This window comes from Xyrauchen texanus, chromosome 19 (genome assembly GCF_025860055.1).
Source record: "Xyrauchen texanus isolate HMW12.3.18 chromosome 19, RBS_HiC_50CHRs, whole genome shotgun sequence".
Taxonomy (NCBI): domain Eukaryota; kingdom Metazoa; phylum Chordata; class Actinopteri; order Cypriniformes; family Catostomidae; genus Xyrauchen; species Xyrauchen texanus.
The window spans coordinates 19,638,327-19,663,418 of NC_068294.1; the positions used below are offsets into that span (position 1 = coordinate 19,638,327).

Below are 25,092 nucleotides of genomic sequence, written 5' to 3' on the forward strand. Positions count from 1 at the left end.
CAAATAAACAGTAAACATGTAACAAAAAATTATAAATGCAATATAATATCATATTTATTGATTGAATACATGGATTTGTTGATTTTTAAAAAGTTAAAATGTGAGCAAAATTATGAAAAATTTATAAAATACAATTAGTACAATACATTTTCTTAATGTACCTATTTAAAAAATCCCCTGTATAATTATCTGCATTAGCTGGGAGAGAATGTCTTACATATGTAAGCAAAAGGGACATTTTAACTGAAATAAACCCATATTAATTGACATTGAATCATATAGAAATAGGAATCGAATCGGGACATCTGTATCAATACCCACCTCTACTAATCATTTGTTAAAATTTGATAGATAGCTCAATTGCAATTAAATGCTTTTATGTAAACACCTCATTTGAGGGGGAAAAAATATATTGCAGATCTTTAATAATTTGTAAAATAGAATAATAATTGCCATGTAAACCTTTCAGTTGGTCTACATCTACAGTTGGATTCAAATATACAGTTGGATTTCATACATGCGCAGTGCAGAACAAGACAACTCTCTCCTGCCAGTCGTTGAAACGTATTTGCATCAAGAGATGCTGCTTCTAATTCTTGTCTCATTTTGCTCAGAATGCATCTGATGCACATGCAAACAGATACTTTCACAGGATCGCAGTGTTTAAAGTTCATATTTACAGTATTTTCGGAATCTGCAGTCGAATGACAAAAATCTGTGCATACATAAGATAGCGATTCAGACCATTCTCCATCAGGGTGATCTTGAGGAAAAACTATGATACAGGGAAGAACAGATCTGTTTATAGTTAGCCTTGCTCATCGAAGCTTCTTTTTCAACTAAAAACCTATTCTTTGCCTTTGAGAGTCAAGTAGAGAATGAGTGATCCGTTTAAAGAGTTCATAATATGCTCTAATGTATTATAAACAAAAGTTGTATGTTGTAAAACAAATGGACTCTATTGGACTCTGCTTTATCTTACTAAGTGGAGTTATTTGTAGAAATCAATAGATTTTAGATCATGTTTAGATCACTTTTTGAAAGATTGAGGCCTACAGACTTGCACCAACAGAGGGCTTGACTGTCTATACTGCAGTTGGGTGTTTGTTCATGGTCTCTTTTTTCTCCCAAGTCTAAGGGTTCTAATAGCAGGGCCTACACATAGACACAGAGGTGTTTCTATTGGCCCTCATTTCTATGTTGTCCCTTCCCTTCAACAGAACATTCACATAAAAACATTGGCTGATGACATGGTAAGGTGTCCGTTTCTTTTATTTTGTGTGTCTTTCTTTTTCTCTTATAATTTTTATCTCATCTTTACCATGAATGACTGAGCTTTATTAAAATGAAGTGTTTGGCAGAGAAAGGGAGAGATCAAAGGCCAAAAAATCAAAGCAAAACTGATTTTAATTTATCACCCTATCATCAGGCTTTTCAGAATCAATCAGTCTAAAGTTCAGTCCCGGTCAGCATGCCAGAGTTCAAGCAGACATCTGGCAACTTGATGCAATTATACAAGATAAGTTGCCAGACCGTGTCTTCTTTTTGACTTTGGTCTCTCCTTAACAATTACATTTTATAACATAGCATTCTTTTAATTGTTACTTGTTTTCATTTGTTTCATCCACACAAGCATGTTCCCTCTAAACTCCATGTTTTCATTGAACTAACTGTGACTAGTGCATGGACTGTTTTCTTTCTCTCTGTGCCAGTAACCCATGATAGGAATGCTGGCAAAAACCTCTTGCCTCTCTCTCTCTAGTTAGATAGAAACTTTAAACTTGTTGTAGTCACATCATGTACTCCGGAATGCTGTCTGTGATATTGTCTTGGTATTCAATTTGGCTGTAAAGTGAAGTGGAAAGATGACACAGGTAATATCACCTAATTTTGAGTGCCATTATATTCTCCTTTGAAAGTGCAGCACACAGGTAAAGTGACACGAGTGCAGGTGTCAAATGTCAAGCCTTGTGATTTGGACCATTTTTTATTTACATTTTTAATAAGTAACCATTAAGTTTTGTATCAACTTTAAAGAAATAGTTCACCTAGAAATGAAAATTCTGTCATTATTTACTCACACCCATGTCGTTCCAAACCCACATGACTTGGTTCTGCGGAAAGCCTTTAGGTCTATAAACAATGCAAGTTTTCATATGAACATGCCCCTGTGTACAAGCGTCACTCATGGATTCATATAAAGATGTTCAGTGAGAAAATTCCGTAAATTTCAAGTTGTTTTTCACTAAAAACTTCAGAAGACAACGAAATTTGACACATGAGTCTCATTGATTACTTTTATGATATTTAAGATCCTTTTATGAGATTAGGATCCTTTTCTAAGCTTTAAAGTGAGGCAGTATCCTCTGCCATTTGTTTTTAAAAGATGGACCATTATTCATTAATATATATCATTTTGTGTTCTGCATAAGAAAGAGAGTCAGACGGGTTTGGAAAGACATGAGTGTGAGTAAATAACAACATTAGGTTAACTATTCCTTTAAGTGCAGAAGTATTTTTCCAGAAGTATTAGTTTTGTGCATCGTACCATTGAAAGTACTCTGCTCTGTTTAGAAATTGATTCATAATAGAAGCTGACATGTGCGCCAGTTATTTACTTCACTTTAACTCTACTGTGTCTCTCCAGCGTGACAGAATCACCAGTTTTCGAAAGCAAGGCATGAAAAAGGAGAAGCCTCTCATTCAGCACCCCACAGACCCCATCTCCAACCAGAACGAGCTGCCCGTGCCCCAGCCGTTCTTCGACGAGCGCTCCATGAACCTGTCAGAGAAAGAGGTCATTGACTTGTTTGAGAAGATGATGGTGAGTTATTTTCTTCTCATCCTACTTTGAGCAGTCATGATCAGATGTTATCTGTGCCCCTGGCACTCTAAGACATTAGACACCCATTATTACTTATACATACCAATGGTTGCAACTCGTGTTAAGGGTGTCAATTAGGCCATCAAACCAGACTAAGCCATGACATTCTGCCCTTCCTTATACTTTGCCACCAGGCAAAGATTAAAAAATGGATTTCATGGGTAGATTTTTCCCCTTTAAGATTTGGTAGAAATTATAATTTTTTAATTATAAAGTTTTTATATCCTTTAAGTTGCATCGAAGAAACTTGTTTTGATTTGAATTCCCCTATAAACAGTAATGTAGTCTAGGGCATTCGCAGGCATATGCTGTATGCCCACCTATCTTTTTAGAATTTTGGGTATGCCCACCTGAAATAAGTAATGATATGTATGGCCACACAAGAAGTTTAAACACAGAACTTTTTCAATCTACTAATGCGATGCCGCAGCACAATTTAATGAAATGTGTTTTTTAATTTTATTTTAAAAAGTGTACAGTGAGTCTCTTATCACACACGGGGCTGTGGGAGAGCAACTGATGGCACTGGCAAGACAGACAGCACGACTAAGCAGATCCATCAGTCAGAACGTTCATTTCAGATGCAACTGGATATTTTCTAACCAATCATATTTTACGTTTCAGAAAAGGGCGGGACATTTTGCACTGTAATCGCGGGATACAGGATTCGGAGGATAGCCCCGTATTTCAATATTAAATAATGCATCCTGTATTGAATCAGTATGGGACACAATTTGTCTCGTAAGCTGGTCAGATGGTGTCATAGCGAAATTGTTCCAGATCATTAATTTAACACTGATATAAATCAAAAGCAAAAATTCAAAAGCATTTATTGCTAAAACTGTGACTGATGTGGTAAGGGACCATCTGAATACATTCCTTGGTATTATTCATCTTCAGTGCAGGATTACTGACCAGTACTGCCACTCCATATATGCATATTACACTGTCTGTTCACTGCACCTACTCCTTATGAAGGCACCATCTTACCTTCGGGAGGCACCAGAAACTCCACTGGCTGTCTGTCCTTGCACATACCCCCCCTAGAAAAAATCCTTGATAAATTCACTGTATGCCCACCTCTTCAGACACTACTACACCACTTCTTGTAAAGATGGACTGGAATAGTACTTTTGAAAAACTTTCAAACAATGCATACTCACATGAGAAACCAAATCAGCAGCCAGATAGTGGGGCTTTTAATCTGGGGTCTGGGGACTGCAGGGGGGGGCAAGTGGGTCCACATAAATTTGAAACAAAAAGAATGTGATTTAAAAAAAAAAAAAAATTTTAAGTAAACATTTACCAATTTTGACGTTGTTTCTGTTTTTTCTGCTTCCTAAAGTTTGGATATTAGTATGATTATTTTACTCTATGGACAGCCACTGTCCATGCTGGGGTTTGTAAGGCAATATTCTCTGTGAAGCTGCTTTGGAAAAATACTGCTTATGTTTCAATCTCTAGCTATACAAACTTATTTGAGGGACAATAACTTTAACTACAAATACACCTCTTCAATGATGAACATGTTTTAAATTGTGGTTTAACCATCCAGAGACTGTAAAAATAAATATATGACAAAGCTGAAATTCTTAAAGAAATGCTAGGCAGTGAAACATCTGTATAAAATATGATTCATATTTAAAATATGTTTTCCACCAAATCAAAGTTATGTGGTTGACTTTGGCAACAAAAAGTTTGAAAACCTCTGGTGTAATACCTTTAAACTTGCATGATGTGGGTTGCCTCATTGGGCTGACATATAAAGATCTTATGACCAGTCGAATACAATTTATTTTATTTTGGTAACCCAAGAAACAAAGGTTATTGGACACTTTAGATTGTGGAGTAAATTAATCATGACTGACTGCCAATAGGAAATTGTTACAATGGTAACTTAAAATCAGGTCCAGTGCTGTTTAAGAACTAAAATAACATTGACCCTCATAAAGCAACAATGGATAATTCTCTGAAATATATTTTATTTTTGTTGTGGAAAAGTTTTGTTGCCAGAAACTTGTTGCTTCAGAATTGTAGATGCTGTCCAAAAGCGTGGTACGTTTTAAAAACATTTTATGTTAAAAACATGTCCACATTAGCCCGGATACATTGAAAACTGCTTTTTTTTAAAATGCTCTCATTCCACCCTGCCATTTCTAAGAGTTTTACAAAAGTTGCTTGTCCACACTGAAATGAATGGAAATGTTTAAATTCCCATTTAAAAATCGCTGTTCTTTGTACGGTCTGAAACACAATTTTCGTCATGTTTCATTGCTTAACGGCTGTTCCGAGTCAGATTCTTGTCACTTTTAAAGGAATGCAATGTGAAGGTTGTACAAAGTAACATTTACGATTAACAACACTATCAAAGTAAATTGTAGGCACAACAATGCCACTATAACATCTTGATTGTTTTTGGTTGAATGGATCACATGACTGTATCAGATGACATTTACGTCATTGTTTTCAGATATCTCCATTTTCTAAGTCTACACTACAACATGAAGATGGCTTATTCAAATTCCGCCACCTGAGATAGCATTCTCAAGTTTTTGCTGGAAGAAAATGCTGTCTCGTCAAGGACAGAAGTCCAAAACATAGAGAAAAAGATGCCAAAATGTATTAGTGTGGATGCGGCCTTAGTTATTTCATGCTACTGTTTGCAATAGTATGTTTTGATTTTTAGACTTAAATATGTACACCTTTAATTCACAAATAACTGCAATTAAGGTGCATGATCTAGTGATCTCTATGCAGTAGTGAACATACATAGTCATGTTTCCATTGCATAGATTGTCAAAGACACCTTGTCTTTCTATGTCTCTCTTCTGCTGTCAGTCACAAGTGGAGAATGGGACTTGAGAGGTTTGCGCTCTCTGCTGACAGGTTGCATTAACTGACTGCCGGCTCGACTTGACACATGTTCCTTTTCCCCCTCTGGGAATAGAATATGTATTAGCTACCACACTTTATCATGCATGTGTCTCTTCACTAATTCTGTCATTAAGTGTGATATGTTGACAGCTGTCAATAGAGTATCCACCACAGAGGATAGAACTAGCTACAGTTACGGATGGTGAAAAACAGCATAATATTGTCTAAACAGTTTTTTTTTACTCGCAGTAAAGGACTCTTTATCTATACAGACACACACACACTATCTCCAATACCAAGACACCAGAACCGACAGGGCTGCTGGATACACTGGCCTCAATTGACCTTGTACTTGTTTTGAGCCTAGACAAGGCACATAACAAAATCTAGCAACAGAACAATAGAAGGATTATTTGTCTGACAAGACAAATGTTATCTTTGTATAAGGATTTTTGGGGTTCAGAGCTCTCCCATCTTGTGTCTGTCACAGTAGAGGTCTGTCTATGAGCTTTTTTCTTTTGACTGGACTTTGTCTGTAAATTGTTAACTTTAAAAACTTTTCCAGCACCTAAACAGAATGGCTTTCTAGTGCTCTTTTTATGTATTCTAAACCGCATTCAAGGTTCCAGAGTGAGTTGTACTCATCAATAGGTAGATGTTAAACTTATAATTGTCCTGTACTTCAAAGGCAAAAGATTATCGTACTCACAATAAACAAAATTTGTTGAAATGACAAAGATTCTACAAAATAGGCACCATTTAAAGGAATGAACGTAGAGTGAAGTGTATGTAAAGGCATTCCATTTACATTACTTTTAGCTTTCTTTGGGCGTATTTACACTTGGTCACTTATTGCATTTTTTACTGACCAGATAGCTATCTGATAATGAAAAGACCAAGTGAAAATGGCCTCCAAGATGGATTTGAGACCGAGGTGGTTTAAGACACTTTCGAGATAATACTTTCCAGATAATACTCGGTCAAGTGTAAATGCATCTGGCCGATCAAGTTACATATTTAAACTTTACTCTGCCCAAACAGAGCTACATCATCATGGAGAAAATACTAAATATATCAGCTACCTCCGAGTAATTGCATAGGGCTCACTCCACACAATAAACATGAACAAATAAAGAAACAGATGCATGTTGTAGAAGAGATAAACTTTATTCCTTTATTTGATGCAGATGGCAGATGAAAATGAAACTAAACACTGACAATAAGCACAGCTTATGGACATATCTTTAGGGGTAAAATACACAGCGCACACTCACACAGAATTGTTCTATCCATTTGTTGGAGACACATTAATGTGGCGTAGTGTAAATGGAATGTGCTTATTCAATCGAATAGTAGTCCGATCAGAGAAAATGTATGAAGTGACCAAGTGCAAAAATCCCCTTTATGGAATTTGATGTATAATAAAAATATATTTTTATGTTCTTGGACCCAAGTACTTAAAAGAAACAAAATATCTTAAAAATAAATTACTGTTAATAGATATGGATTGTATGCAATGTAATTTTAGTGTTAAACACTGCAGCTAAGGTTATGATATATGATTATTGCTCTTCTACTGAGTGCTGAATCCCATTCTCTACTAAAAGAGTTCGGTTAATTACTGTACATGCGAGACGACTGCATTCTACAACCGAATTTACTGCCAAAAAAAATCAGGTAGTGTTGATTGAATTTGCCAAATATAAGAATAACTGCACTGCTTAGCTAGACAATCGCTGAGACAGAAGTACATGTCTCACTCTCAAATTCTAGATTTAGGTAAACTTTGACAATGAAGCCAACAAGCAGGTTTAATTTATTTGGTATTGTCTGCAAAACAGAGTGGCACATTATAATTGAAATTTGCTTCCACTTTGTTGCAGAATAAGATACAAGATTGCCAATGTGCTTGTAATAATCTTATTTGTAATGTATGCCGACAGTTGGAAGTCTGGCTTATGTCTTGCAGGAATATTTAGGGTTCAATACAAGTTAAGCTCAATCGACAGCATTTGTGGCATAATATTTATTACCACAAAAAATTTATTTAAACTAGTCCCTCATTTTCTTTAAAAAAAGCAAAAAAAATGGAAATGAATGGGGCCAATCCATAAATGTTAAAATACTCACTGTTTCAAGTATAGCCACAAAATGTAAACAGTATGCCTGTTAACATTAGTGTGATAAAATCACTTATTAACCATTTCTGGGTAGTTACTTAAAATTTTACAACTTTAACACTGTAAACACTAAAACCGGAAAATGACCATAAAAACAATGATTTAAACAACGTTAAAGCTCAAATAACACATGAATTTTAACAAGAATTTATATAATTGCTTTTATAAAATGATATGCTTCACATTTCTGTGTTTAAAATCCATTCACCTCAAGTGTAAGTGTCTCATAACTTAAAGTTTTGCTTTATTTAAAGAAAAGGAAAAATGATTCAAAACATGTTGTATTCAACATTATGCCACTAATGCTGTTGATTGAGCTTAACTTGTATTGAATCTGGAATATTCCTTGAATTATAGAACACACCAGGCATTAATACTTATTTGTGGATATAAAAACATCCGGGACTTTACAAAAAACATTTAGGGCTTAATACCGGCCACCCCTCCCTAGCGAGGCCCAAGCGAAGTTCAATTATTCTTCAGTTGACAACAGAAAATAGTCGAACAGTGCATCCTATTGGCTAATTGTGCTATCACCCTTACTTGCCTTGTATGTACTTTTCCATTGATTCATGTATTGTATTAACCAATAATTTGATAAATGCATGTTGAATGCATGATTGAGTGTCTAAGATACATTTTCCATTTTTACACTCCCTTCTCAACTAAAATCAATTGGGGCACTGTTTGTATCTAAAACGGAGTTGAGACATGGTGTCTGTAAACACCTTGGTTTCTCTGACATTCTGCTCTATAATCAGTTTTGTTCATGATTTATTCATTTTTCTGAGATGTTTTCATCAGTCTCTCACTAGCGAGAGACTCCTGTCCCTCCATGTTTTCTCCAACTGTTAGTAACTGCTTGTCACTCACATAACCTCTCAATTGTTGTTTTTATTCTCAAGACCATGGAACATTAAACCTGGGCTTCAATTTACTGCATGACAAGCCAGGCAGGTTTGCAGGCCCAAAACATGTTGGACCGAATTGGCTTTTTTACTGAAAGCATAATAATCGCAATGAAACAATTGTGAAAAAGCTGTGAAAAAAGGCATTCTCTTCGAGCCGCCAGTGACACTGAGATTATAGTCCAGCAGTCCGTTGTTCACTTTATTGCAAAGATCCATATGCTGCAAAGTAAAATCCTGTCCTGTCTAATATATGAAACCATGATCGATCTACTCAAGTTTCTCTCCTGTATGCTTGTGGTGTACATGGATATCGATTCACATCATCCATGTTAAGCATACATTTTAAGTTGTCCTTCAATATATAAACCTAAAGTATTGTATTGAATGTAAATAAATGAGTCCCCTCCAATACACTCTGATGCTGGTGGGTAGATCACTGAGAAGGCAGTGCAGTGCATGGACCAGTGGAAGACAAATAAGGGCACTCTAATGTGGTTGCTCATCAAAGGGCTCTGGTAAACAGAGGAGCAAATGAAAGCCCTGGCTCTTTGATAAAGGGGGTTTGCGGCCATGGCACTAAGCATATGATATGCTCGCTGTAATGCGCGTGTGAGAGAGAGCCATTGTCGCTGTCCTTGCCATTGCCTGTGGTTGTGCGCAGCTGGACCCAAGGCCTTATAAAAATGCGCAGCGGTAAATCCTTTCACAAGTCGGATGACAGCGTGCTAAGACACGGGTGAGGGCTCTTAACGTGCCTCTCGTGCTGAGAAACAGCACTACCAGTATGTGACATGCCAGCTTCTCTAGGTTGCATCATCATTCAATCAACCGGCGCCACTGTTCCAGTGCATTAACATTCAGACAGCAAGAGAGAGGCACCCGATCCGGAGAAGGACTGCAGGATTGATGGGGTCAGACTGTTACCCCTGCAGATGATATCACCCTCTAAACGATTCTCATCCTCCCTCTCCAAGCTGTACTCAGGCAGCCTTCAGTCAACACACTCAGATGCTCACTCTGTCTGTCTTTTTCAGTCTTCAGCAGACTTGGGGGCGTCCAATGTACTTTTGCCTTTTGTTTCATATACTTGAGCTATTTAGTAAATTTGGCCAGATGCACTCAAATATCAGTGCAGAGTAATTGCAATAATCCTGTTCCTGAGCTCACAGATCGAAGAGAAATAGCTTCTCCTTGAACTTTTGGCTTTGTGTATGCCATCAGGCTCTTGCAAGTAGATTTGCCTTATTTTGATGTATAGCACTTTGACTTATAAGTGCCTTTTTTAGAGTTCTTTGGTATGTCCTTACAAACCTAATCGGAGTGCTTCTATATTGAAAAATTCTTCAGAACCTTGCTGCTAAAGAACCCAATTCACCAAGATCGATCATGAAAAAGTGTGGCCCCTCTCCACAACAGTTTAAAGTGAAAAGATTGAAAAAAGATAGTAACATTTTAAGTGAGAGATACTGATTCCCATTTCCCTGGCACCTCTCTCCGGTGCCCTTGGGAGATCAGACTTGCATCCAGTTCATACTGTATTGGGAGCTGTATTGTTCCTGTGGATGACTTTCTTAAATTTCCCTAACAATGAGATGAATAGAGTTTCAAGTTGGAGTATGATGCAACAGGGCTTACATTTCAGCAAAATTTCTGTTCACCAATTTTTTTATACCTTTGCATCGGATCCGGCAGCTTCCTTGAAAGGTTTCAATTCAACCCTGGCCTTTAATTGAATAATTCCAAGTTTTGAGGACATAATAATAATTTGAAAATCATACTGGTTAGAGGGTTCTGGATTAAGGAGCCAATTAAAATGCCACATCAACAGGGCTCACCGGTTCATTAAAAGCCCCATTTTTACGTGAGGAGAAAAGAGAGAGACAGTAGCTTTATGCAAATCTATTGAAACTTGGTCTTTGAAAGGAAGATGTCCTTATCTCTGATATTCATTGCACAATGTGGTGTTAGCCACATGTAGAAAAAGCTCATGCAAAAGAGTCACAAAGTTTTCAAAAGTGCCTTGTTTCTTTTCATTAACGTTATACTCATTTAAAAAAATTAAGCTCAATTAAAATGTATAAAAATTGCTTTGAAATCAAAAACCCTCACCCTTTGCTATGTTAGTATTATCCTTGTCCTTAATATAATTTTTCTTCTTGGTCTCATTTGAAAGAAAGTAACACACGGTTAATGTTCTCTTCACCAGAGGGCAGCATGGTTCCATAGAATTGCTGCATAGGCGCATTGCTAGAGAAACACTCTTTGTTGTGTGTATGACATCTTCTTGAATTGTCATGACATTGATAAACATTTATCAAGGCTTAATTACTTGAACTAACCTTGGTCCTATAGGAAAACATCCTTACTGCATAACTGCAGTCATGAATGTGCACCAAGCGCAATTTTTTTTGCTTTCATTAAAAATTATATATATGTATATGGATGAGGCATTATGACTCACAGCCATTATATACTCAGGCAGTTTTGTGTGTGTGATTCTGATTTTTGTGTTTTATTGTGAGGACTGTACTGCACTTATACACAAATTTGAGGCATCCCAAATCCACAAGTGTTTTTCAGAGTCGTTACTATTATTCCTTTTACTAGTGTTATTGCTCATTCACTATTCATTTGGTTGAATAGCTTCTTCATTTATTGTGTGTTTTTGTGTGTCTACAGGAGGACATGAATCTGAATGAAGAGCGGAAGGCCCCCTTGCGTGGAAAGGGCTTGAGCACCAAACGTGAGATGGTGGTCCAGTACATTTCTGCTACGGCTAAATCTGTAAGTGCGCCACGTCTATGGGGCGGCCCTTTTAGAGAGAGAGAGAGAGAGAGAGAGAAAGAGAGAGACAGAAAGGAGAGAGTGGGGATGACCCACATGATGAGATACTACAGAATGAGCTTAACCTGATCTGCTTTCTTGCTCTCCTGCTAAAGCCCCAAATCTTTGATTGCCGCCTCCTTTATCTAATTAAAAAAAAAAAATGTTTTATTATTTTAATTATTTATTTTCTATTTTTTACACTTCTCACTCTTTTTCCTGGGTGCCTATCAGGCATCTGGTGTTGTATTACTCTTCCCAAAAGCATCATATTGCCAGGGATCAAGTTTTCATTTTAATTTGGTACGCATTACTGTCTCTGCTCGGTAAGCTGAAACATGGCTCTTTCAACACCGTAAATTAATACAGGTTGAAACACCATCACCTTGCAGGGTAATCCTGGGATTTTAGGGTGAATTCTCCACATTCCCTTTATAATGTAGGTTCAACTGAGGTTAGCCTCCACATAAACACCACAGCTGAAGACATTCCCCTCACCAATTTTGCTGGCTTGCCTTCAGCATCCGTTTTCATTAACTTTCCTCGCAGCTATGATAATTAACCAACATTATTAATAATGATGATAATCATTGCCTCCTGCAACACCACCAAAAGCATGTCACTGTGAAGGCTGTACACAGTTCTCTGATAGGGAAGGAGGAGTATGGGAACATGTGCTCTGCATTCAAGGGAAGAGATGTGCTTATATGTGATAAGAGATGATTACCACTGGCACAACATACTTTTCCCTGAAATGCTGAACTCTTGCACCAAGAGATCTCCTACTCTTCCCTTATAAATATTCAGCTCAAGCTATTAACCATGGAAAGCTACTCACTCCTACATTTTTTTTTTTGTGTAAATTATTTGACTGTTTTTCTAATATTGTTGAATATTAGTAATTTATCGTAGCACGATACTTAAAGCCACTACTAAGTGGTTTCCAAGTGGAAATATTCTAATTATATTTTTCTTTATGATAATGAAAAATTGCCCTTGATTTGGTAATCAACACAGTCAGACAGTGTGTATGCGTTAACTCTGATAACGATCCTTTAAAATCAGCTTGAATTGGTATTTTGTAACCCATTTTACTTCTTTAATGTGGCACATTTGAGTGCAACAGGTTATTCAACTAAATGTAGGATTTTATCAATTACGAGTTGATATATGACAGGTGGTTGGAGGGGATGGGCTAAAAAATAAGATGGCTTTGTTAACTGACATTGAAGTCATTTTAGAGGTGTCATCAGCAAATAATAAACCAAAACTTTATTAAAAAGACGATCATTTTTTCTTTGGAATTACAAGAACCAATGAATCGTTAAAGACCAGAATTGTGTATTAAAAAGTAAATAGGGTTAATTTAGATTTCATGTTGACTTTAAAGTGGTGATTCGCTTATCCTTACCCTTAATAATATTCTAGAATTTCACAGCTCCCTGAAACATGAGATAATTGCAGGATCTTTCCTGTCATCATGTTTTTTTTTTTTTTTACTTTGCTAACATGTGACTGGGATTTAGTTTTTATTCCAAATATTGGTCTCTTCCTCGTCTTACCATCGCATGAGTGGGCTTTTTTAGGTCAAATGGCTACTGAGGGTGTTTTCCAGTTGCGGGCAAATGGGCTAATGCTTTCACACACGCACGCACGCAAACACACACACACACGCATGCACACATCTAGAGAAATTCACTCCTTTGCTGTCTGTCTCAGACTGGTATGGGTCAATGTCCTCTCTTTGGTTTGAGAGCAGGAGTAATTAAGTGGTGGTCTGGTGGTGGAGAAGGCCTGTGGTCTCCGCTTGAGCCACTGCAGGTGTAATTTAGCAGGGTTAGCGAGGCCAAGAGCAGACAGCACGGAGATGGCCTCTCCACACCTCCGCATTAATAACCCAAACCCGTCTAAATAAAAGAAGGCAGAGCGGAGTCCATCCATCCCACTTAATCTGCTGCTATCTTCCCGAGTGTGCCAATCTGCCTACAGTAGATTGTGTTTCAGCACACAGATTTACAGAGCAAATATTAGTGGGAAAACAAACCCATCCGATCCACTTCTGTCACAGGCTGCCTGTCTGTTCGCAGCTGACTCTCACAGTTCCTGCCTGGCTGGAGGACAGAGTGACGAAATAAAGGAAGATGGGAGAATAGAGAAGTTTCACACCAGTGATGTCTGCCCTCCTTGATAGCTCATTATAGTCAGCTCCCATGGTTTACAGATCTTAAATAATTTACAGCTAACACTTTTTCCCTTGCAGCACATTTGTGCATGCATTTATTATATTGCGTAGTCACACCTGTTTTTATATGTTTATTCACACTTAAAATATCCACAAACAGCTATTTGCCAAAGAATAGCAATATATAAAATGCATTTTAATTTTTATTAAGTTGTTTATGTTTCTTTGATACATTTTTTTTAATTTTTTTTTAGATATGAATATTCTTTAGTTCTCTTTAGTTAGAGTCTCTTTAGTTTTGAAGAACTCTCTCCTCAATTTCCAGGGGATCTCAGCAGGAGGCTTTCAAATGAAAGCCTATAAATGCCTATAATAAAACAATAATGCCTTTTTAAGTGAGAGTGGCTTTGCATTGACCCTATTTATATTAATTTGAATGTAATCTGTTTACAGTGAAAACCGATGTGGCCTTGTCGCTCTGTGGACGTCATTGACCATTAACATTTCATGAGATACTGTCTCTCTCTTTCAGTCTCTGACAAACATGTCATTGTCATCATATTTGCCAAAGCATGTCTCTAACTAACACAATCATTCCACTCACACTCTGTCAGTGTCATGATAAGCTTTGACTTTGCTTTACTGTTTTGCTTTTAAATAAAATTATTATTGCTTTAAGTGAGGGACAGAATGCATCTAGGCTGGGGCTTTGAGGGGGAAGGGAAAGATGCTTTACCCAAGATGCTCACCTGAACATTGTCAATACTGTGGTATTACAGAGACGTATAAAGTTAATTACAGCGCGGGTTCTTGTAATCATTTTTGACAGTTCCTGAGAGAGTGAACTGATCCTGTCTGGGACACAGCAGCTAATAAATAAATAATGAAATGAAAAGATTTATATTGTGGAAGACTTGATGGTCATGAGAAGAGCAGGAACTAGGATATAAATACCCATCTCTTGATAAGATGACATTTCTCTGAAGTTTGTTTACAGGAGCGACTTCATAGTAGAGCTCTTCATTAGCATATTTCATGACTGCCTAATCCTGCATTAGAGCAATTAAGATCATCCTGTTTAATTTTTTTTTTCCTCTCTCTCTCTTTCTCCAAGTTCCTTAGGAATTGACAGAATTATTACCACAGTGAAGTGACAATGAGGTGTTGTTTTGTGAAATTTTGTGTAAATTGATGTTAACAGCAGCTTTCCCCCTCAGGCTCCTCCCTGGCAGTTTAATTTTTTATGTGGTTTCAAGATAATGTCTGTCCTTTTGAGCATGCTGCAAAAAAAAAAAAAAAAATTTTTAAATATTACAACACATCAAATGCTACCAAACGCAGCACAGTGCTGACTATGTTTGGCAGTGATACAGAATGTCTAGTGATAGTGTATAGAAGTGACTTTTTGTTTTGTCAAGACCCCAAGCCATAACGATTTGTTAGATGATGCAGCTTGTTTGCCAAGAAAGAGTGTTCGAAAGTACTGCTCTATTGATCAAGAGGTTACACAGTAAATATTGACTTTATTATAGCCTAAACCGTGACTAAAATGTTTTATCGTGTGAGTTGTTTTAACGAAAGGAATGCTGCATTAAAAGAAAAACGCAGAAAAAAGCCATTACCTCCAGTTTGTGTTGTTGAAGTGAGAGTAATACTTATTTCAGATAAATCTACTTCTACATCAGTTTCTGTTACAGGCACCATTCTGCTTTGAGCAAGTCTCCACTATTCTCATTTGAAAAAAGGCACTTTCACCTACATTAGATTCAGCGCAGTAATTCTGATAACAGCTTGACCAAGAAGAAAAGAAAAAAAAACATGCTGACTTAATTGAGTTTTTAAGCTACGATTTATAAATTTGACACTTGATAGAAACTACCAGTGACATTTGATTGATTTTTGTCCTTCAGAGACATTTTAGGTTGCCATCTGCTCATGCATAATATAATATGGTAGGGTTAATTCTGTAAAAATGTACCAGATTCATGATGCTCCCTGCATTTTTGTACTTGGTGTCAAAAAAGGTTTATACATGGTGCTTCATGATTTTCCTGAGATATTGATTTTTAGTTGGAACACAGAAAACAATAGATTGCGGATTCAATGTATAACAGCATATTACTTACCTGACTTGTGAAATAATAATACTTTTATACATCAATTAATTCTCCAGAGCATTTCCTTTCTCTTTTATAACCTTAAGCTGGACTTCAGTGTATTTGCATAGTGACCAATGAGTCACTTCTTAAAAAGTCAAGAAGATCAATTCATCATGATCCCTAAGTTTAAAGCAGTCCTCAGAATGACAGACATTGCCTTTAGTGTCCAAGTAAACCCTCTCTCTCTCCATGCTGTTAAATTGTGTTTAATTCTCAGCTGAATAGGCAGTGAAGCGAAAAGGGCCAGAGTGCCAGTGATTTAAGTATGAGCTGTAAGATTTTTGCAGAAAAGTACCGGAGAGAGTCTGGCCTACTAATGATTGTGCTGTTTGTGTCTTTTTGCACATTAACTTCCCTCCGCTGACCGCTGCATGCAGATAACTGGGAGCAAATTTGTGGTAAGTAGCAAATTATTTATTCGCTTTTAATTGTTACTGTGCAATCTCTGTATGTCTCTGCATATATCTTTCTTCCTTCCTATCTTTTTGAAAGATCATAAATGAGGTCTTTTCTGTGGCTTGATATTTTTTTAGTTTAGAATTTTTTAGCTTTAGTGAATTTTATAGGCTGTAATTTGAAGAAGAAAAAAAAAGCTACAAATTTCCCTACAATCCTAGTACATAAATTGCACACTTGGAAATGAGGGATTTCTCAATTTGGCTGACTAAGAGACCTTTTTTTTTTTAAAGCAGTTTTTCTTTTAAAAGGATCACTGTTTAACACACATTAGTATTTAAATATTGTAACACTAAGGATGAGCAATAGTTTTTAGGCAAATTATCATAATCTGTGATCTAATCTGTTTATTCTAATGTTCTGTATCTAAATGGCTTTCATTGCGTTCATTCTTCCCCCAGACAGTATACGCAGAATGTATCACTTAATTAGATTTATGCACACAAACACACACACACACACACACACACACACACACACACACACACACACACACACACACACACACACACACACACACACACACACACACACAGTGTATGCTTTTATTGAACAGCGAAAAGATATTGTGTGTACCCCCCAATCATATAAATACTTTCCATTTTGCAATGGGACATTCAGCACAGCCCATTTGAAAAGCCTTGTCTTTGTCCCAGTCACATTACAGCACGTCTCTATTGTTTCTGAAATGTTCATAACTGCTCATGTTGTTATTGTCACTTACATTCGCCCCTCACCCCCCACTCAAAAATGATGGTAATAATCTTTATAAATATATACTGTCTGGGAGATGGCGATGTTTACTCATTTCACAGCTCTGTAATGCGGTAATTGCAGAATGGCTTGCACTATTTCTCACATAGTGCAGTCCCATAGCCCATATGAGGCTGCTTGTTATTTGTTTTATTTTATTTATTTAGAGGGGCTCTGTTATTGCCTTCGCAATTGTCACTTGTCATTTAAAATGCTGTTTTATTGTTTTGCTGGAGCTATGAGAGAGGCCCATAGATGTACGTAAGGAAGCTTGAAGATAAGGATGCACAGGTAAATTTGTTATTTACAATACAGCAATAAGCTGCTGCAACAGACCCATTTATTTGCTGCAAGATGGTCTGTTCCATCTGTGCTCTCATGCTGGTAGGTGTGGAATTGTTTTTAGAGTGATTTTTCTATAACTTGTCAGCAATAAAACATGTATGGCTTGATGAGCATGGAAGTATGTTTTGAATGTTGCATCACTTTCCAGCAGTTCAAAGGTTGCTGTACTTCCTGCCATTTCGTCTGGCTTCTGTGTGCACTTCCTTTGGCTGAGAGAGTGTGAAGGCTTGTAGTGAACCTGTCAGCTCTCCCTTTCCATTTTATTCTCTTTCTTTTCCCTCCTTGTTGCTCTCCCTATATCCTACATTTATTGAGTTTTATTGTGGAAACTATGTTCTATGCTCTTAGAAGTGTGGCTTAGATCAGGCCCTCTCACTGGGCAGATTGCTTTTTACATGCTGTTAATGTGGTTTGGAGAAAGACCGAACTGCCCAAGCTCCCTCTACATCAGGGATGAAATCTCTCCTGCAGATAAACTCCAATGCTCAAATTCACACTGGCCAGTATGTCCACGTGTTGCTGAGTCACCTGTGCTGTATCAGCGCAGCTTTATGATGATGGTGATGAAACTGCTGACTTCAGTGTACATATAGATCACCTGCGGGCCCTTGCAACCACATTGTTCGATTGATCAGGGATGTTGGTGCTTTGATTGTCAAGAAAAGAGTGATAGATTGTGTGTTGAAATGCCCAAGTTTTATTGGTTCAGAATTGATGAACCCTGCTGCGAATTAATGGAACTCGGTGGGTCTCCACACTTAAAACAAACCAGCACACAAACTCAGTCGGCGTTTGGCCCTGAAGTGTGTTTCGTTGGTACCTGATAAGACCACATGACTTGATCTGCAAAGCCTCTGTAGACCTCAGGGGGAGATCAATAATCACACAGTCAGCCCAGCGGTTAGGAGAGACTGCCTGTTTCCACGGAAACATTGCAACACATTCAGACAGAGTTGTTGGCAGAGTGAGAGGAACGAGATAGAAGAGCTGTTCAGACCTGGAGTCTGCCAAGGCTGTTAGAGTTCAGATACTCAATGTGAATCCCTGCCATCATCTGAGAGAACAATGGACAAAGCTTGTATATTAGAAATGATTTAGCTCCTTCTCACATAGGACAAAGACTTGGCCTTTTCTCTGGAGAAATGGCATGGATATTTTGTGTCGTGTTAAACTGTGTTGGTCTTCAACACTTTGTAACCGAAGGACCTTGAAAAGCATATGTGAAAAAGAGAAAATAAATCTTTTTTAATGTTTTCATTTGCTTTGAACAAAACAAGTTTGGTCAATGGAATCCTGGGTCTTATTTGGAACTTCTTAAAAGCAGGAAACAATTAAACTTTTTCCACAAAAAAAGGCTTTCCATTACATTTTGTGCTAATGATTTACCTTGGTAGCATTTCAATGTTGTTTGTTTGTTGTGAGAATATAACTTGCCTCTTATTTTTTTTTTACATTTTTTTTTTTCAATTACCCCTCATGTGCTCCATTATGGTTAATGTAGAGAGCCCTATAGAGGCTCTCTGTGGCTTTCATTAGAATATTTGGAGGCCGAACAATTATTATTTAGACAGACTTCTCTCGCTCTCACTGTCTCTCTTCTCTTCTATATACTTCTCAGAAATTGTATTCCCAGGCAAATGATTAACCTTGGCATTTGTGTGTGGGCTCCACTTGTTTTTCATTTGTAGACTTTATACCCAGCATACTCCTGTTCCAAGGCTCATCTCTACCAGAAACATACAGGCTGATTGTATCCAGCTGTTTAAAGGCTCTCTTCAGCAAAGGTGCACTGGGTCCTCTATCACTATATCTGTTCCTCACTGGCACTGCCCAGCATCTGTGAAGGGCCCTTTAAACATGCTAAGTTTGAATAAAATGAAGGAAAACCCATCCCTACCTACTTGGCCTCAATCTGAAAATATATTTTTGTTTATTTTGGCCATTAATTATGACTGCATGCTGGAGGCTGAACTGATTTGATATTGTACATGTCCTTGGTACTTGAAAAGACTTCCTATAAAATAATAATCAATCAATAGCATGTGCCCCCTTTTGTTCCTGTTCATCATTCTCATAGATTCTTGATTTTAATTCGGATCAAGGAGTGTCAGAAGAATCAAGACTGCCCCATAGTGCATAACCGTGCACACATTTTTGGTTTTGACCATCTGAGGGTTGTCAAAATTTAATTCGGTGGTAATTGACAGCATGACACAGTAGCTATAGATAGAGCTTAATCTTTATGTACCCTAGAATATTCTTTTAATGCGTATTAATGGAGTTATAGCTGAGATGATGGTAATCCACACAGTACCACAGTGATACCTATAAAGTTCATTGTGTGTTAAAACAAGAACTGCTTGTGCCTTATGAAGATCTTCTAGCTGTATTTCATCACCGAAACTGATCAAGCTATGAGACTGAGAAGGTCCTGTTGCTGTATCCCAGGGATCCTTGATTTTAGGTTTTGTTTGCGTTTCCAAGCTCAGGCAGATTGAAGTTTCTCAGGGTTGAGATCGGATTGATGCTAACATAGTATTCATTGCGACACCTTACCTCATCTCCTGTGGGCTCCTACTTGGTGCAAACACAACATGGCATACAAATTTAATGTAATTCAGTCAAGTGCTAAAATAGAACGACCTCGACCCTGTCAAGGTTTGTTGATTTCATGTAGGAACATAGAATAAAAGACTGGATTTTAAGGTGGTTGTTTGCTGTTATATTAAACCTGCTTGCTGTTATGTTTTTTCCCTTTTGCTGATGATGTCTCCAGCCTGATCTCATGAACATTTTGTGATTGGTGACATTTTTGCAAAATTATTTTATGTGGTTCTTTACACTGTGGCAGTTCTGAGGTGAAATGTCCACTGTGTGGTGCTAAAAGTGAGTTCAATTTTCTTGCAAACAAATGGGTTTTTAAGATAAATATACTATCACATTTTAAATAAACAATTTCTACATCCCTACTTGGGCTGGGCAATATTGCTACGAAAGTTATATCTCTATATTCAGCTTATTGACGATATACAATATATATCTCGATAATTATGTATTTGCTCTGAAATGGCTCAAACGTTTATTTATTTTTATTCAGAGGAACCATGATTTTATTCAACAGCCATTTTGCAAAGTAGATTCAACATTTTAAAGGCACTGAATAAAAATGTATTGAAAAACAATAAGGCATTTTTCCCACAGTTTGTTTTACAAAATTAACACAAGGGAGAATTATATTTAATCATTTTATTGATATTCAATTCTATGCACTGTATATGTACATTGTCAAAAATCTTTAGATCTGAAGGCATATGCTTAAATGTTTGATATTAGTTTTGTAGACAAAAACATAATTGTGCCAACATATACATTTTTTATAAATTAAATATTACATTAAGTTTTTGAAATGGATGACCTGGACCAAAAGAATAAAAAACAGCTAGTAAGTGCACAGTATGGATGGGAACTCCTTAAAAATTCCAGCAACACATGGTTATACCTCAAGAAGTTGGTTGAGAAAATGCCAAGAGTACATGTCGGCAAATATTAAGCTGAAGGGTGGTTACTTTGAAGATGCTAATATGTAGCATAGTTTTTTACTTTTGAATTTCTTTAGTTACAACATAAGTCCCATAGTTCCAAATCTTATTCTAAAAATGTTAATAAATAATAAATAAAGAATGAGAAAGTGACCCTAAACTTTTGACGTAGTGAATGTACAAAATAAAAGCTCTTTACCTGGAGCTTTTATTTTGAAACTTAAAGTACTGTGTGCATTTGAACGTTTACAATGTTTTGGTGAAACACTGTGATCTCCTCTTCTGTTATACTGTGCTGTGTTTGTAGATTTGTATAATATTTTGTATGTTTTGCAAATTAATGAAATTTTAATGAAACATTAATATTTCATGAATGCTTGGACATGCATTACTTTAACAATGCATGTAAACCTCTCTAAAAGTGCTAAAAACATGAACCCCCCCTGTGTGCAGAACATCGGTTTAACAGACCATGTTTATCAGTCTTTAATTGCAGCTTTTTGCAGTTTTAAAATCACATGCCATTTTGATTTTATTTTGATTAATTCTACAGTTTACTGCTTCTCTTTATGAAACTTAATGGTCAAATAAAAAGCACATTATAAAATGCATATTCACCATATTGCTTACATTTACATGTACCGGTGTATTGTCAGCACATATATATTGAATATTTGATATATTGCCCAGTCCTTCTCCCTACCAAAAAGTTAACTTAACCTTTAGTGTCATAAAGTCATGTGAGATGATAAACACTATTGCTGAAGTAACCACGTCATTTTTGTGGTGCTTCTATGACAATTTCTGCTCATGTTTCACGCTCTTCAGTTGAGCTACCATGAAAATCGATTGCACTTGCATATGTTTCAATGTTTTGCAATACAAGTCATGACTATAGTAAAAGTGTTTTGATGCCATAAGATATATTTTTCAAAAATATAGGTAAAGAAACATGATTAAATGAGACTAGGTTGGATGCCTCACACTAACGAATGCCATTTCCAATGTCAAACAGTTCGACAGTTTGACATACACAATGTCGTATCATGCACAAATGTCTTTTGTAACTCATACATACAGGAAGAACAGTCAAATAGAATGGCGAGTCTAGAAAATGTGTAAAGAATTGCAACCTGATAGACTGCCGCTATATGTCAATACCATCTCCCACCGGTGACAGAAAAGGTCTCTTTGCCGGCTGAGTGACTGCTGCATTATGCCACGTGGCCTTCCTTTCAATGAGAAACAAACAATCAGCACTCCTGCCTTCAAAAGAGGGGAGCAGGAACTCATTATGACAAAGAGAAGATGAAAGGGAGCCAAGAGTGGACATGCTGTGCTCATATTAAAGGGAAAAGAGATGGGCTCTGTTTGTGTGTATATGTGTGTATGCACATGGGTGCATTCTCATGATTGTATGCCACTTCTGTATTAGAGGAGCCCATTTTGTTTTTGTCTTTGCAACTTCAGTGCACTGTATTCCCAAGTCCTGTCCCAATTGTCTCTTTGTTTATCAGTGGTATGTCAAATCACCCTATTTCCTCTGGATGTTATTGGTTTCCTTCATCCTGCTGTCAGCTCCTTTGCGAGATGGGACTAGATGTTCCTTTGTCCTTATTAGGTCAGAAGATTGGGAAATGGCTTTAGTGTTGCATCACTCTCCCTTACCACCTCTCAGTATCGCATTCTTGACCCTTTTCTACTTGTACTGTGATACATTATAGCATATACTGTAGCATAATTTTACCACCCCCTCATCTGCATGAACATATAATTGTTCGGACATCAGTGTCGTCATATTTAAAAAAGAAGTACAATTCCTTTTATTACTTTTTTTTTTTTTTTAACTTAACAAAAGTAGGAGTGGGATGTGATCTTTTTTTTTTTTTTCGTACTTCGAGTTACCTTGTTAACTCAGAGTTTAGTGGTGGCACAAGCTTAGTAGTTTCTGGACAGCTCTTTTCTTACAATTAGGGTGGTCTGCTAGATAATTTAGCTTAAACCATAAAGCCATGAAAACAGTATGAATGCAGTTAATGGCTCATACAGAACTGTGCTCTGGGAACAATGTGCTTTCACTGTGTTCATTTCACAATAAAACAAATGAAAAGCCAACTTTTCTACTAATTAGTATTCTTGATGTTTAGGAGTCACCAATACAATTAACTATTGGGATTTTACTTGGTTGATATGGAGGTTCAATTGATGCAGTATTCCTCCAGAAAACCCCCAATATTTTCTCTTTGAGAATCCCCGTGGCCCTCTCGGCAAATCACAGCACTAATAAGGTGTGGCGATTGTCTGGTGGCTGCACATATTATGGATGTCATTCTTGGATGCCCAGCAGTGAGCCGTCATTACTGCAAACACACATTAAGCACTCTCCCAAATGGCCAAACCTAACAATTTGTGGTTTGTTCAAGGATGGGTCACAAACCGTTTAGTCTGATTTGCATTTTTTTCTCAAGGGGTCTCTTGAGAAATAGACACTTCAAAATGGATGCTTTTATTTTTATTTACTCTTGATTGTGTTCCCTTTGTTGCGTCAGATTCTCCCTGGCTGATACCTTTTGCTTTGGTGAGAGTGTTTATAATGGCCACACCTTTGCACATCTTCAAATGTAGTTATGTATTGCCATGTGTGTCGCATATAAATCCCTAAGATGAACTGCCCATTTGTTTCCTGAGAGACTACAATTAAGTGGTGACAGAAAGGGTGCAGTTCTAGCCATGAGCAAGTTTAACAGCCACTGGATGGCAGTAAGTATCTTTTAATCAAAAATGCTCATCAGATTTAGTGTGTGTGATGGAGTAAAAAAGACACATTGTTGCCAAGGAATTGACCTAACGGGTTTCTCTCAGACCTGCACAGCACTGTTTCTGGCTACAGTGCCATTTGTTACAGGTCTGATCTTTAAAGAGGGAATGCAACTGTGAAACTTCCCTGTAGTATTCGTAAGGCCAGGTCAGTACTTTTTACCTCCAGTTTGCATGCAGGTCAAAAAACACTTTTATTAGTATTTTTAGTTCAAATCACCCGAACTGATAGTATTGACAAACTGCTAGCTTCTGGTGTCAAAGATGGACATTGGGCGACTTGAGCTGCCTCACCCCTCATCGACATCCTGCTTATTGACTCGGCACTTATGCAATCACATCTGAATTATTTATGCTGGCGCCCCTGGTCTCATCATGTCATAAAACATGCTGCTGACAACACATTGTCAAGCTAATGCCTTTCAACCAGATCTTCGTGAAGTAACACATGTTCTGGGTGTGAGACTGAATGTGTGTTCATCCAAAGTCTATCTGTACTGTTAGCAGGACTCCTCTCCTCTCATGAACAATCTAACTATACATTTGGCACTGTAGCTTTCTCTCTTCTCTTTTTGTTCTCTTTTTGTTGAATCATTTTTCGTCAGTTGCTGTCAGGGTGGTAGAGATGTTTCTCTCTCTCTCTCTCTCTCTCTCTCTCTCTCTCACTCACTCACTCACTCACTCACACACACACACACACACACACACACACACATGTTGGTCTACCTATCATTATGAGGACTTTCCATAGACATAATGACTTTTATACTGTATAAACTATAGATTCTATCCTCTAAACCTAACACAACCCCTAAACCTAACCCTCACAGAAAACCTTCTGCATTTTTACATTTTCAATAAAACATTGTTTAGTATGATTTTTAAGTGATTTGAATTATGGGGACACTAGAAATGTCCTCATAAATCACATTTATAGCATAATACCCTTGTAATTACTAATTTGTAACTTACAAAATTGTCCTCGTAAATCACAAAAACACGCACACACACACACACACACACACACACACACACACACACGTTGGTGTGGCTATCCTCTCCATAGACATAATGGTTTTTATGCTGTACAAAACCAACCCCCTAAACCTAACCCTCACAAAAACTTTCTTAATTTATACATTTTCAATAAAACATATGTTTTTTAAGCA

The 25,092-nt window shown here is 37.2% G+C and overlaps 1 protein-coding gene across 5 annotated transcripts in view; it reads left to right on the forward strand.

Annotated features, from left to right (window-relative positions):
- The window catches only part of LOC127659387 (protein diaphanous homolog 2-like), a 609,426-nt gene that overhangs the window by 67,238 nt on the left and 517,096 nt on the right, over positions 1-25,092 (forward strand). For 3 of the 5 annotated variants that reach the window (XM_052149176.1, XM_052149179.1, XM_052149180.1), the window contains exons 3-6: positions 1,221-1,253; positions 2,648-2,824; positions 11,529-11,633; positions 16,391-16,411. In XM_052149176.1, coding sequence (XP_052005136.1) covers positions 1,221-1,253; positions 2,648-2,824; positions 11,529-11,633; positions 16,391-16,411 — 336 coding nt within the window. The remainder of the gene's footprint in view (positions 1-1,220; positions 1,254-2,647; positions 2,825-11,528; positions 11,634-16,390; positions 16,412-25,092) is intronic. The other 2 variants (XM_052149177.1, XM_052149178.1) reach the window with 2 other exon arrangements.